At 42.9% G+C, this 15,440-nt stretch overlaps 1 protein-coding gene across 1 annotated transcript; it reads right to left on the bottom strand.

Moving 5' to 3' along the window:
* Window positions 1-2,900: 2,900 nt before the first annotated feature.
* Window positions 2,901-14,959, bottom strand: LOC306873739 (calmodulin-regulated spectrin-associated protein 3-like; the record flags this gene model as incomplete). The annotated part of the gene is made up of 19 exons (XM_079423224.1): window positions 2,901-3,203; window positions 3,292-3,410; window positions 4,054-4,172; window positions 4,269-4,320; window positions 4,546-4,844; window positions 4,923-5,041; window positions 5,119-6,967; window positions 7,137-7,167; window positions 7,344-7,402; window positions 7,490-7,541; window positions 7,629-7,722; window positions 7,844-7,983; window positions 8,193-8,331; window positions 9,678-9,725; window positions 10,639-10,671; window positions 10,766-10,852; window positions 11,317-11,457; window positions 11,549-11,784; window positions 14,827-14,959. The coding sequence occupies 19 exons, from the start codon at window positions 14,957-14,959 to the stop codon at window positions 2,901-2,903; spliced, it is 4,053 nt and encodes a 1,350-aa protein (XP_079279350.1).
* Between the last annotated feature and the right edge of the window lie 481 nt (window positions 14,960-15,440).

The raw sequence follows: 15,440 nt of genomic DNA, 5'->3' as shown, positions 1-15,440 counted from the left end.
GACGGGCCCCTGGGAGAGAGCGTACGGCCCCAGGGACAGAACCGTTTCCAGACATAATGACATGCAAATATTTTAAAATAGGACTTTGATGAAGAACCATGAGAAAAGTGAGGAAACATCTCTGAGGAAGAGCTGAATTCAGGTATAGTTAATGCTCATTTGAGCTTGTTACAGTTAGAAACGCAAAACTACACGAGATGTATATTATAAGCACTGATGCAGTGCAAACCTGATGTTTTCTTGGGTAAAGCCACGCTGTGTCATGCAGTGAGTTCTATTTGTGCGGTTCCATCAGGCAATGACTGTGCAGCACACTTTCTGTTGGTTTTTGAAGAACTTCAATCAGATGTGGTTTTATTTTTATAAAAATCCTCATCGTTCAGAAGCTGAAATAGTATTTCTTGATGTCTGAGAGTCTCACGCTCACAGGAGCCTCGGGCACAAATGCTGCAGGATCTTCTGTGTTTCTAATCATCTCTCTCTTCACCATCTGCGCATTAAACAGGCAAATTAATCATTGCTGTGAGGATTAAACAAAACTATGTAAACGCTCAGTGTGTGTGAACCATGTGTGTCTGATCTCATCAGCACGGCACTAATACTCTAACCTTTTGAAATACTTGAGAAAAACACTCTTTCAAACATCAGATTCTATTTAAATATATATAGGCCCTCCAAATGTGTATATGTTGCCTGAGCACAACCAACTCACTTGTTGTCAGACTTCAGAGTTGAAATGTTAGAAATGATTTTATTGACCTACACGTTCATCATCACAAAATCATCATTATCCTCAACATCATCATATAGCAGGAAAAACACACAAGGACCACGTCAAAACTCATATTAGAAAATATCCCAGCAACCCGTCACACACACACACACACACACAGAGCAGGAGGTGATAAGACACATAGCAGACGGTAAAGACATGAGTGCTTCATATATGATCCTGAAAGACTCTTATATTCATTTGCAGCAGTATAAGTTCAAAAATCGTTTTTATGAGGTCATTAGACTTTCACCCTCATCCAAACCATCAGTCCTGAAACACACACACACGAAGGAAATGTCTACACACATACAGCACGTGAGCCACCAACACTGATGCTTATGATGTAGGTCCAATGGCTTTTTAATACTGATCCAGGATCAGGTTCTCAGGACCGTGACTCACTGATCCATTTTCAGCCGACAAACTCTGTTCAACAGTCCAAACATCTGCACACACACATGAACACATGATGCCTCACAGTCTTTGGATGGCCAGAGATCCATCAGGAGGAAAGCGAGAATCATTTACTCCACACAGGTTCATGAAGAATGGAAAGGCTGATGAAATATTATAAAAGAGAATAAGAGTTCTCAGCAGGAGATTTCCTAAAATCATCTAGCCAAACAGAGACTAGATAGTAAAACCCAGCAGTGATTCTCACTAAAACTACAGTACCGGTAGACTTGAGATTCAAAAGGTTGTATCTATAAGAGGAAAGAATACAGATCATAAAAATCAGAGAGAAACACTTCAAGTGCTCAGTTGGTGTGACCATCAAGAGATATTTGGACTGAACCGAACGCTCACATGCAAACAGGAAGTGTGGTTTTCTCAGTCTTTAGTATCATGCAGAGTCAGAAAACATGAGAAGGTCCTTCTGGTTGATCATAAACAGTAAACTCAATTAGCTTCATTATAGAGAGAGATTGTGTTGTGGATTTAGTGCTGGTAAGATTTTTGTTTATGGCACTTATAGTGGGTTTACATGATTTGACCAGGAGGGTTTATTATTGGTGGGAGGAGTTTACTCCAGAGAGTAGCTTAGGTGCGTTCACGCCTTGTCGTAATTACGAGATACCAACTTGTAAAAAGCGTTCACGTCCTCGAAAAACTTGTAATTGCAATAACTTTTAAACTGGGCATTTTCTAAGAGCCACGATTTGTACCATGTGACCACTGTACCACCTGACCACCTCAGTTGATAGTGTTGCCATAGAAATGCATAATTCTGAATCCAAGGATGTGAGCAGCTCAGATTAGAACGGCACGTGTTGTCATCTCGAAATTATTGTAATTATGATATGGCATGAATGCAGCATAGTTTATCTTGGAGGGTGTGGTTATTTTGAGTGGATGGGGTTACTTGTGTGGGTAGGAGGGATTTATCTTAGCTGGAGACATTAGGTGTATTCGACTTGATGCAATGCTGTGCAGACCGAACGGTATATGACATAACATTTCTGCGAGAGTGATAAGAGAGCAGACAGCTTATGCTTTTGAATTGCTCTTGCATTTGAGCCACAGCCAGATCACCCTGCAGCCAAAGACCGCTTGCCCACTGAAGCTAAGCAGGGTTGAGCCTGGTCAGTACCTGGATGGGAGACCTCCAGTGAAAACTAGGTTGCTGTTGGAAGAGGTTTTAGTGAGGTCAGCAGGGGGTGCTCACCCTGTGGTCTGTGTGGGTCCTAACGCCCCGGTATAGTGACGGGGACACTATACTGCCAAAAAGCACCTTCTTTTGGATGAGACGTTAAACCGAGGTCCTGACTCTCTGTGGTCATTAAAAAATCCCATGGCACTTCTCGTAAAAAGTGTAGGGGTGTAACCCCGGTGTCCTGGCCAAATGGATGCCAAGTGGATGCTGCACACTGGTGGTGGTTGCGGAGAGACCCCCCCCCCCCCCCCACATGATTGTAAAGCGCTTTGGGTGTACAGCAATACACAATAAAGCACTATATAAATGCATCATTCATTCATTCATTCCTTTAATCGGTCTGTGCAGCGCCGCTTCAAGTCAAACACATCTATTAGTTTTAGTGGGCAGAGTATTAAGATGTGTAAATGGGTTTATTCCAACAGGAGCAGTTTATCTCCGCAAGAGTGGTTTATTTTGAGTAGGCGGAGTCTATTTGGGTGTGGCTACTTTTTTGGGAGTGCCATGTTTCTTAGTGTGCCAGAGCTGGGCAGGGATTGTGAAAGCGTCAACGCTCATGCTCAGGGTACGAGATGGAAGCGTATTGAACTGTTTCCTGTCAGAGCTGTATTTATAAATGGCCTCCACGGCTGCCGAGGAAATGACACGCGGGCCAAAGCCGCAGATTCGATGCAGCTCCTCTGACTGGCTGTCTAGGGTATAGATGGCACGGAACTGACAGCTGGAATCACGCAGGAGAATCAGGAAGTGACTGGCGGAGCTCTTCTCCATCTCCTAGAGAGACAGGGGGGAATGTGAATGTCAGAAAGTGAAAGTACACAAAGGGAGTAATGTCTGTGCAGAAAAATGAACAGTGACGCACCTCTATGATCTTGTTTTTCTGGGATTCATTGACTTTGCCAGCAAGGCAGCAGCGTGAGAGTGCGTTGTGAATGATGAACTTGTTGGATTTAAAACTGGGTTCCTTAAATAATTTAGGACCTGAGACAGAAGACAAAATTGTGAGTAAACTGAGAACTGGAAAACCATACAGATCAAATGAAGTACTGGCTACAGCCAGTAGGTGGTACTATTTCTTCATCTTTTCAAAATATGTCAAACCACTTGATTTGAATTCATACTTACCTGTTCTACACAGTGCAGTTATACCTCTAAATGGTGTTATTATGATTACCAACCACTCAGAAAACCTTATTATCTTCAGTCACGTTCTAGCAACCACCCTGAAGATCCTAGAAATTGCCCGCCAATTACTCGGGACACCCCAGCTACCTGCTAGCAGAACTAGCCTATGTTCTATATTCCAACTAGCAATCATTCAGAACAGCCTAGCAATGCCCCCGCAAACAAAACACTACTGATAAGCAGTGCCCTATCCACTGTGTAAACCTTATTACCTTACAGGAACATCTCAGAAATCATCCAGAACATCCTTTGAGGTGCCGAACAATCATTCAAATGCATTCAAGACCACATTAGCAACACTCTAGCACCACAAAAAACATCCTAGCAACTTCCTAGTAACCACTCAGAACAAACTGGCGACCAGATACAGAACTACAGAATTAAAAAAAAAACTGAAACTGATGTAAACTGATCTTAAAATCAACATTTAGTTCTTTACCTGTGTATTCTGGGAGTGAGGCTGGAGAGGAGGCATTGGAGGCATGTTCCCAGTCTTTTGCCCCATTCTGATAAGCCAACTTCCCTGATGACATCACCTTTGACGGAGACTCTGAACAACTGAGTTGTAGAGTGAGGGAGGAAGCTTTAGACAAAGTAAAGACAAAGATGTATGGAAGACAGAAGACAGAAAGACATGGCAGCTGGATACAGTACCTCGCTGGCTTTTCAGTTGATAGAGATGCGCCATCTTTCATGTTAGCAACAACTGTGTTAATGAACAAAACTGGTTTTAGAGGAAAATTCAAAACAGCTTCAAATTCTACTTCCATCCTACACTGCAAAACAAACAGGTTGACAGTCCTCCCCCAAACATATTCTGGTTGAGCAAATGTTGCTGTTTCACTCATACAGACAGATAGCAATTCTGTTTGGAGACACTAGTAGTTACCTACTTCAGGTACTAATTTAAGTACTAGTGATGTGCGATTACCTGTTTTGTTCTTCCCCGGTGAGCGTATGTGAGTAAGTTCATGGTTGTTGAGCGGTTTGTGTGCATGTTGTTTTTTGCCGCTGTGCTTTGCTGGTTTCTGTTTGAGAAGCTTCCCTAGATCAGCCATTATCTTCAGCTGCTGACGCCTTTCATACTCTGCCCTGGTGAATGCTCCTCGCCGCAGAGGCGTTCCTGGGGGCGTGGCTTTTGATGGAGGGGGTGGGGTGTATGAAGTGGGCAGCGACTGTGAAAGCAGTGGAGTTTGAGAAGGTCGCAGGTCATCCAGAGAAGCCTGTTGACTGTTGGAGAAAGCAGAGATCAGTGAGTCCTGCATGACGGTCCTGAATGAACCGGTTTGGACAAGTAGGTTTTCTTACCTGTTCTCAGGGTCTTGCCCAAGTCTTGCACGTTTCTTGATTTCTTGAGCCCGTCTTTGCTGCCGCTCCAACAGCAGAGCCCTTTTCTGGGCCATCTCCTCCTCCGAAAGACCCTCCTCCTGAACCCAGAAAAACACACGTTACAAACAACTCAGACATGCACAATCAACCAAAGCGCAAGCAAACGTTCACAAACCTTGAAGAACACATCGAGTCCCATCATGCTCTCGTTCTCTGTCTGGTCGCTCATGGAATCTGATGAGAATATTTCTGCACCCTGTTCCAGATCCGTGTCATCTCCCACCGTCCCCGCACCCTCGGTCTCTTCTTTCACCAGGGCGCTGCTAAGCAGCATGTCGCATTCAAATGAGCACTCTGACGGGGGTCCTGAGCTATTCCCACCTCCCAACAGTTCAGCTGGGAGTGCAGAAGGAGGTCCAGCCTCCAGCTCCAGGTTGAATATCGGGGTGTGATGGTCGCTGGAGCCAGATTCTGAGGTGCTCTCTTGAGGCGGAGCAGGTTGTGGTGGAGAGTCCTGAGGTGTGCATGGACCACCGAGTCGCAGCGAGGAGCAGGTCTGCATCTGGCACTGGCTCGGAGAGACTCGCCGCAGATGGGGAAGTGTGTCCACATTGTGTGGGGGTGTAAGGACACGTGTGAGAGGCAGGAAGCCGAGGTCTGTGGGGCGGGAGGGACGTTGACGTTTGGGGCTCTTGGGAGCAGCACCACGGGATTTGCGTGGAGCAGATGCTGCTGAACTTTTAGGGGATCTGGGTGTGTCAGAAAGTTGTCCGGAGCGGGATGGAGATCCAGAGGGTGAAATGATATGGGTGGACTCTCTAGAAAGATGAGGGGGTGTAGCAGGGGATTTGGAACCAGCTGGGATGACCCAGGCCTTGGTGGAGGTAGGTGTCTTATTTGAGGGGGTGTTTTTCGGAGAAAGAGTTTTCTTTCCCATGATCTTTTGCTGCTGTTCTGTAAGGTGCTGCATGTCCCTTTGTAGGGACTGTAGGGTGGAGGTTAGCTTGGCTACTGCCTCATTATATTCCACCAGTGGTGGCTCTATCCCCTCCTCTTTCGTTTCAACAGAGAAGGTAACCTGTTTCTCCAGTTTAGGTGGAGGTACTACATCACCATTGTTCTCCATCTTCTTCTGCTCTCCATCATTTTCTTTCTTCTTCTCCTTTTCCTTTTTTTCTTCCTCCTCCTTTCTGTCCGCCTCTTGTTGGAGCTGCTGCTCCATTCGTGTCAGTCGTTCATCCAGAGTTAGGGACTGCCCGTCATCTTCCAGTTCTTCCCCATGTTTCTTCTGGAGCTGCAGGAAGGCAGTCTTACCAAGCTTCTGCCTGTGCTTGGTAAAGATGGCCTCAATCCGCTTCTTTTGAGCTTCAATTGCTCTACGTTTCTCCTCCAGACGTCCACCTAGCTCCTGCGCCTCCACTGCCCCAACGGGGCTCATCATTGCAGGGCTCAACGACTCCACTTCCTGGGACTTGGAATTACTTGGGGATTCTGGCATCTTCCTTCTGCGTTCAGCAAAGTTTGTCATGCGACCAGTCTTGGGCCCATTGGCTGGGCTGGAGGAGGTTTTTGGAGAGTCTTCAGGTGTGTCGCACTCTTCATGGTTTTCTTGTGAACAAAGAGGTTGTCGTTTGCGGTTCCCGCAGCTATCAGGCCCTCCTCCAATTGATCGATACATCATCCCTGACCGACATGGGGCAGAGCTGCTCAGTCGGGCTTCACCTCCCTCAGGGGAGTGGAGGTAAAAGCCAGACGGCGCTCCCTCTGGCCGCAGCCGGGGCTCATTGTGTACCGGATGGGCAGTATGAAAAATCTGTAATGCTTCTTCTATGGTAGGTAACTCTCCTAGAGCAGCATGACCAATGAGTTTACTCAGATCCTCTGGGGGTGTATAAGGACCAGGGTTGGTTACGATTGTGAGGCTGTCTGTGCTGACGGAACGGAAGAGAGGATTGCCCATAACTACATCAACATCACTGTCCAGTGGGAATGGGATATTGAAGGCCACGGCAGAGAGAGGACGGCTGAGACAGAGAAATGGAAAAAGATTGAAGATCCCTGTTGCTTGATTAATGAATTATATAAATAAAAATGTTTAATGATTTACAGTACTATTTAGTCACATAATTTTGATCATAAAAATTAAATAAGTTATACTTTCTTGAACTGGAAGATCATTATAAAAAGACATACCTTATTTGCTTTTTGCTCCAGCCCCGTCCTTCTACATAACATCAAATATGAAAATAATAGATCAGTTACATACGAAACACAATAAGGATACATAATTTCAAATATAAAACTACAAATTCTAGAAAAAGTACAACATTTCCAAAGCCTAAAATGAGAAAAACTCCACATGCAAAACAAACGAGAATCCACATTCTGGAGAGCTCTCACCAGACACAGAAGAGGACTGAGGCAGGAGCGACTGCTTCAGAAGGAAAGATGGAGCTCCACTGAAAGAAACATATCAAATCCCATGATGCAGTTCAACTGCTAATAAGATAAAGCAGCTTCTTAGTGTTTTGTAACAAGTGCTTTACCTGTTGCTGTTGCCACTGATCGGACTCGTGCAGTCGACCAGATCTGATGCATCTGTAAAACAACAGAGAGATTGTTTAGAATCTGAATGCGCTGTGTGTTTTTGTGTTCATTCATATGTTTATATATGTTTATTTCCACCTGTTAGGTCCAGTGTGTGTTTGGGTTTGACAAAGTCTGGTTTCTGCACTTCGAACGTTGCGAACAGCTCCGAAAGGAAGCACATAATGTTCACCTTTTGGGGTCAAAAGACAAAATGCTAACATATTTATCTTGATATTATACATTTCATAATTCTCAATAAACACTATGCTGCATGTCCATCTCACTTCTAAAATGGGTGGGGCATCTCTCACCTGTAAAGTGGGCGGGGCATAGAGTAAATCCTCCAGCTGTAGGGGGCAGCAGCTCTTTAGGTGACTTTCACAAAACTCTCTGATCAGCTGGAGATTGTACATACTGTCTGCCACGGACATGGTGTCCTTCAAACACACATCTACAGAGAGAAAGAGAGTAAGTTAAACATATTAAGGTTCTGCAATATATAAATATATTGTGGAAACTTAAATTCCTGTAGAGCTGCTTTGCAGCGATTTGTATCGTAAAAAGCGCTATACAAATAAACTTGAATTGAATTAAGTAGTGGGTAGTTTTCTTTTAAGGTTTCTGTTTGTCTGTAGACAGCCAGATAAACGTGTGTTTTACCCTCCAGGGGCAGAATCTGAGGAGAGTAGAAGTGAATGGCAGCAGCGATGGCGCAGCCGTTAGACAGATCCTTCACTCCAGAAACCACCACAAACACTGGAGTCTGTTTAGACTGAACCTTATCTTTCCTGTAACGGATCTAACACAGACAGACAGACAGCAGGAAAACTGTTCAGATGTGTACAGAAGAAGACCATTTAAAATATATTTAAAAAGAAAGACAGGGAGGGAATAGCAACAAAAACATACAGTCTTCTTTCAAGTGAATCAGATTCACTTTTGTTCTGTCTGACTGACTCACAGAATCAGATCCATTCACTGTTCATTTCAGCACTATCAGTGAATGTGCATTTGATAGAAAAGTGCATCAAACTCATCACAGTCCTTCAGTGACTGATCACTGAGTGAATGTCAGCGTGCAGGAGTCGCTCTCAGAGAGCTGTTCAGATCCGCTCAACACACACACAATCACTTCACACATACACACACACACACACAAAGCAAAACCAGCACAAACCAGCCAGTGCGTACAATACAAACACACACTCATAATCTCATGAAAACATGTCTGGCTCACATTTCACCCCAGAATCAAAAGAAAGAAAGAAAAGGAAATTGCATTGTACATAAAGATAATTAAGCTTATATTTAAATTATATTTATATTTAAAACTACTACGTTTTTTGTTTTTTTTCATACAAAGTCTAAATATACATTCCCTTTACTGTAAATGCAAAAAATCTCATTATCGTAATGCCTAATAATAATAATCAATCTGCGTAGTTCTCAATAGTGATTATTACTGAAACAGATAAGTGTTACCCTGAAAGACAGCACTTTAAACTATGAAATTACAATAAAGCTTGATTGAAGTCAGTGTAAATGATATGTTATACAACAAACACTGCTCATGCATGCCACTGCTTTATAATTGCTCTTCTTCAGAGAAATGGGTTGATGGGGTTTAATTGTCATAAAAAATTCATTATGCAAATTTTAATGCTAAAAGTGGGCTATTTTTATTTAGGAGGAAATCTGGAAAATGTTCATGGTTTCATGAGATTCACTCACACACAGACGACAGCAGGACAGGTGAAGGGTGACGGGGAAGAACAAAACACTGATGTGTGTGAGTGAGTGTGTGAATATGTGATGGTGAAATATAGGCTTCAGCAAGGTGAAGCGTCATCCAGAGTCCAGCCTTGGAAATACAGCAGGTGACAGTAAGAAACAAACCAAAGAATGTGAATTATATGCAAAAGTAATAAAGTGATCTGTAACCAAAAATACACTACAAGAACCATGTGTACCTGCAGAGACCTGTGACAGGAGCTAAATCAAACACAGGACAGTGATGTCGTCATGCAGAGGTCTGTGTGTGTGTGTGTGTGTGTGTGTGTGTGTGTGTGTGTGTGTGTGTGAGAGAGTGAGTGTGTGTGTGTGAGTGAGTGAGTGATGGAGACAGGAGGCGGGCGGATACGTTACCACAGGAGGCTTATTCCCCGACTCCTTCAAACAAAATGCGATGGCATGCTGGGTGCAGTATGGCAGAGAGAGCACACGGGTAAATGCCCAGGGGTCGTCGCTACAGCAACCAGATTCACACACAGTCACATGACAAACAGAAGTAACAGGGGGCGGAGAAAATGCTGGATCCCCACCCCCTGATTCCTATTGGCTGGACCAATATCAGCGCACATGTCATTCAACGGAAGAGGTCAAAGGGTACATTGTGTGTTCTGAGACAAAGGAGAAAGGCCAAATATTGGTAAATATACACGAATTTTCAAAAGTTTGGGGTCAGCAGTATTTCTTTAAAGAAATTGACGCAAGGATGCATTAAATTGATCAAAAGTGACAGTGAAGACATTTATAATGTTTCAAATAAATGCTGTTCTTCTGAACTTTCTGTTCATCTGTGAATCCTGAAAAATAAAATGCATCACGGTTTCCACAAAAATATTGTGCAGCACAACTGTGTTCAACATTAATAATAATCAGAAATATTTCTTGAGCAGTAAATCGGTATATTAGAATGATTTCTGAAGATCATGCTGAAAATTCAGCGCTGTTTCACAGATATAAATTACAGTTTAATAGATTATCACAGAGAAAACAGTTATTTTAAATTGTAAAAATATTTAACTTTTTTCTGTATTTTCGATCAAATAAATGCAGCCTTGATGATCTGAACAGATTTTCAAAAACATCACAAAATCAAACCAACCCCAATCAAAACATCAATCCATCAGAATAAGGCACTTCTGTCAGGTACGTCAGCATTCAGACACTCGATAAATGGCTCAAACTCTGGTTTGTATTCATGATCAGAGTCATACACAATCACATATGCAATGAGCAAGTCTTATTAATCATGAGAAGCCAGTGAGTCTCGTCAGTAACTGAGACTCAGGCTGATGTGTGTGTTATTAGCTGTAATACTCACTGGGACCAGTTTCCAGTACCAGCGCTGCGGGCACTGAAAGGAGAGAGATGAGCGTTAGTGTCAGTAACACAGTGAGAGAGAGAGAGTGTGTGTGTGTGTGTGTGTGTGTGTGTGTGTGTTCACTCACAGATGGCTGAGCTGGCAGCAGGTCTGTGCAGGGATTTGACTTTGGATTATCCTCATCATTAGCGTTTTCTCGCAACTTCTGATTCACCTGCGCAAGAAATGAAACTCAGACGACTTCAGGATCATGCAGTCCAACACATCCAGATCTGAACTTGAGCAGCTCATTCTGAACTTCCTGTTTGTTTAAACGCTGATTCCAGATCATTTGTACTGCGTTCACACTGCAGATAATCCAGTTTCACTCCAATTCTTTAAAAGACGCTTAATATTTGGTAACGTCATTAACGGTGCTGACACTATCAGATGAGAACAAAACTTACTGAACTGATCTGAATAATGACACTATTGTGTTGTAAGAGCTGCTTTGCTGAGGAATTAGATTTTGTCTTATATTTGATGATGTTTGTTTATTTTCCTGTTTTTAACTATGAAGCTGCTTTGAAAGAATGGTATAAAGCACTGTAGAAATAAAGCTAACTTGACTTCTGACTTTTGGTCTGGCGGTTCTGCAGTGATCTAGATCTGGTTCTAGACTGAGGATCAGGAATGAACCTTGTTGATCCAGAAGAGCAGTGAGTTCTCCCAGCTGCTGTCAGACCCAAACTGATCCGTCTCCTTCGCTATCTTAACCTGACCCACGGTTTCCATTGCACTCAGGGACATCAGCGAATCAATCACGGCCAGATGGGCCCTCTGTAACCAATCAGAGAAGAGAGAGACGTCTGTCAGCCAATCAAATCACAGGCATGAATTAGTGCAGTGAGTCTGTGTATGGGTCACTCACCATGTTAATGGGTTTCTGGCTCAGCTGCGTCTCATCGACAGGCTTCTGCTGGTCCGAGTGGAGCGGGATCAGGTCATACCGGCTGAGGAGCTGCAGCAGACAGCCAAGGTCTCTAGGTGGCGCTGTGACGCCGGACAGAGCGTGAGAAGAAAACACTCTGCAGTACAGATCACCGGACAGCAGGAGTCGCTCCAGAGCAGGACAGACGCCTCCATCCTCCTTCAGAGAAACACTCTCTACAGACACAGATCAATGCAGTGATCAAACAGTTAACTGCATTGAGATTAAACTGATAAACTACAAGTTTGAGGTCAGTAACATTTTCTTTTTTAAATTAATACTTCTATTCATCAATAGCTATGTTTCCATCACCCTGTTTTTTTGCGTATTTTAAAGTATCGCATGAGAAACGAGTGATGGGATGCCAAATTTAGAATAAAAATTCCTTAATTTGCTAAAGTTTTTATGCTTGCTTGAGGTAGTTTTTGTCTCGTGCTAAAAAGGTTTAATGCGAATAATGGGAGATGGAAATGCATTTGCCGAAAAAAACACTCCATGCCCATCACAAATGTAATTGATTTGCGGTAAGGAATGGCATTACCTGACTAAGCAGCGGACCGATCTCGTTACACAGCATCTGAAATGTTATGGTCATTCCGAAAGTCGTCAAAGTATTTCTGTATAATTGCCTCCAGAACTCTCTTACATGACTGCGTTCACAAACAGCAGCATCCACCTCCAAAAGCAATGAACTCATTTCATCTGCTCGCTCTGAGGTGCAATTTATTATAACTCAAAATTATTATAATCAGTGGCTTCTCCCACTTTTCTTAGTGATATTTAGTGCCAGTTTATCAGGAAGTGACGATTTTGGTCTCTTTGACACATTGGATGGAAACGGTGCTTATTCGCAAATATTTTATGCAACATTCCAATTTTGAATTCGCAACTTTGGATGGAAACCCAGCTATTGACACATTAAACTTATCAAAAGTGGCAGTAAATATATTTAGAATATTTAAAAGATTTCTGTTTCAAATAAATGCTGTTCTTTTGAACTTTCCTGAAAAACAAAATGTATGACAGTTTCCACAAAAATATTTTCAACATTGATAATAATCAGAAATGTTTCTTGAGTAGCAAATCAGCATATTAGAATGATTTCTGAAGGATCATGTGACTCTGAAGAAAAATCTTTGATCACAGCAATCAGTTACATTTTACAATATATTCACATAGAAAACTGTTGTTTTGAATTACAATATTTCACAAGATGCTGCATTTCTTCAACACAACAGAGAAAACACGATAAAGAGATTTTGACTGATGTGACCAGCATGAGTCTGACACACAGTCAGAGAGAGAGTCATTCACAAGAGACACTTCATGATGTGTTTCTCTCAGTCACGCAAACCCCTCACACACACACACACACACACACACACACAGTGACCCACATCCAGAGTCTTTGCTCAGAGCAGCACAAATGATCAGAGAAAAAAGCCAGCACACACACACACATACACACACAGAGCAGAGCAGGACTCCTGTGTGTATATATACGTGTGTGTGTGTGTGTTTGGTGGGCCACTACTAACATCAGTAGAGCAGCTTATCACTGAACTCACTGCAGATTCGCTCAGTATTTACTTTCATTAAATGACAGATCTGGACAGATGATGCATTTCTGGGTCATCGTTCGAAAATCATTATCATAAAATAAACCCTGACAAGTGATCAGTACCCTCCTGAAGGGGTTATTTCTGATAACGACTGACTGAATGAACATAAATACTTGGATATATATGAACAATACATTGATTTGAACCTCAGTTATTTTATTATGAGAGAAGAAAGAGTTTGGAGGGAGATATGAAAGACTAACCACTGAATGCCAAGATTGACCAGTTTAGAGTCAAGTATTTCAGAGCAACATATAATAACACATGGATTATTAAGACATTCAGATCTATTTATCTATGTAAGGTATACGTATATATGGGCCATCCACTGAATAGATGCCATTTCTGTCCCCAGGACATTATATGCATGAAAAGCATGTAGTCCGTGTGGTTATTTTATATGTATTTGCTAATTTTACCCTAAAATCTCAATCCAGTTTCAGTCCTGTTACTCATATAGTCGTATATGTGACCCTGGACCACAAAACCAGTCGTAATGTTGCATTTTTTTTAAATGACATAATCTGAAGCTGAATAAATAATCTTTCCATTGATGTATGGTTTGTTATGATAGGACAATATTTGGAAAATCTGGAATCTGAGGGAGCAAAAAAATTAAAATATTGAGAAAATCACCTTTAAAGTTGTTCAAATTAAGTTCTTAGCAATACATATTACTAATCAAAAATTAAGTTTTTATATATTTATGGTAGGACATTTACTAAATATCTTGATGGAACATGATCTTAATATCCTAATGATTTTTGTCATAAAAGAGAAATGTATAATTTTGATCCATACAATGTATTGTTGTCTATTGCTACAGATATACCTGTGTTACTCATGACTGCTTTTGTGCTGCAGGGTCATATATTTACTGAGTAACAGTAACAGGAGTGAGTAGTGTCATCTGATTTATTCATGTAAATATTAGGCTACATCATGTAGATAAATTTGAAAATCTTTCTATCCACACTGACACAATGTTTTTGCCCAGAGAAAACTTAAGGTTGTTCTAGCGTTGTTGTTTAGTAGGACAGAAAACGTAGGCTACTCTGTCCTGTGCCAATTGTGTGTGACCTGCCCTAAAAGAAAACAAGATCTACAGAAAAACTCGAAACGTATTGTTTCTTATACAGATTTGGAATAATTAAATATTTGTATTTCTAGATTAGGTCCTTTTTTTGGGGGGGGGGGGGGGGGGGGGGGGGTACTAATCAAAGACATTATTTGTTGGTTATAATTTTTCAATTCGCTATAAAATCGCTTTTGGGACGCAGAAGCCTCCGGGCCTCTTCAGACAATGACGCTCCATCTGAAACTCAACAACAAAGACCCCCGCCTGTGTGTGTGTGTGTGTGTGTGTGTGTTATTTGGGGTTGGAGGAAATACTGTGCTATTGTAGTGTGTTGGAGCTGCTTCTTCATCACTGCTCTACGACCAGCTCCTGATTCACTGGATCTCACACACACCCGCGGTGACGCCCTGCGTTCCGGTACACGCGATCATCTCCAACACACACACACAGTCTCTGCGGCAGCGCGCGGATGCTGAGTGTGGTGCTGATGCTGCGGACGCACGCACGCAGATGTTTACCTTCTTCAGGTCCGCGGCTCCGGTCGAGCAGCCAGCGTACACCGGCGCGGATCTTGGCTCGGGTGGGGTCATACCGGTCCAGCGGGCAGATGTCCGGCATCGGCGCGCCCCTCTTCGCCGCGGACGCGTCCATCACCGAGCGGACGCGAGAGGAACAATAAAATGACGGGCGAAAAGGCGCTTCCTACGGCGTCATTATGCGGTGTGACCGGCAGATGCGCCACACACCGGAGAGCGCGATGATCCGTCACCGAACGCGCCGCGGAGCGTCCCTCTCGCGCATGACGCAGCCTCCGAGCGTCAGGTGTCCACCGGAGCTGTCAATCACACCGCGGGCGTCCAATCACGCATCAGGATGGGCGGGGCCAAGAGAGAAAAAGGTTTCTCACTCTGACTGTAAACACGGAGGAGAGCAGCGCTGGAGATGATCTTGCTGATATCAATAATAGACATTTTAACTAGTAAAAACGGAATTGTTGATATAAAGAATTCATATCCTGTGAAGGAATAAAGTCAAAACTGCTTGCCATACGCGCTCATCCAGCTCTGATTATCAGCCTTTCATACCTTCTGAGTGTGGGACAATTCTTTACTGCTCATAAATACATTCATTT

The sequence above is a fragment of the Barbus barbus genome (genome assembly GCF_936440315.1).
Source record: "Barbus barbus genome assembly, chromosome: 8".
NCBI classification, from domain to species: Eukaryota; Metazoa; Chordata; class Actinopteri; order Cypriniformes; family Cyprinidae; genus Barbus; species Barbus barbus.
This window is presented reverse-complemented; position numbering and strand designations above follow the sequence as displayed.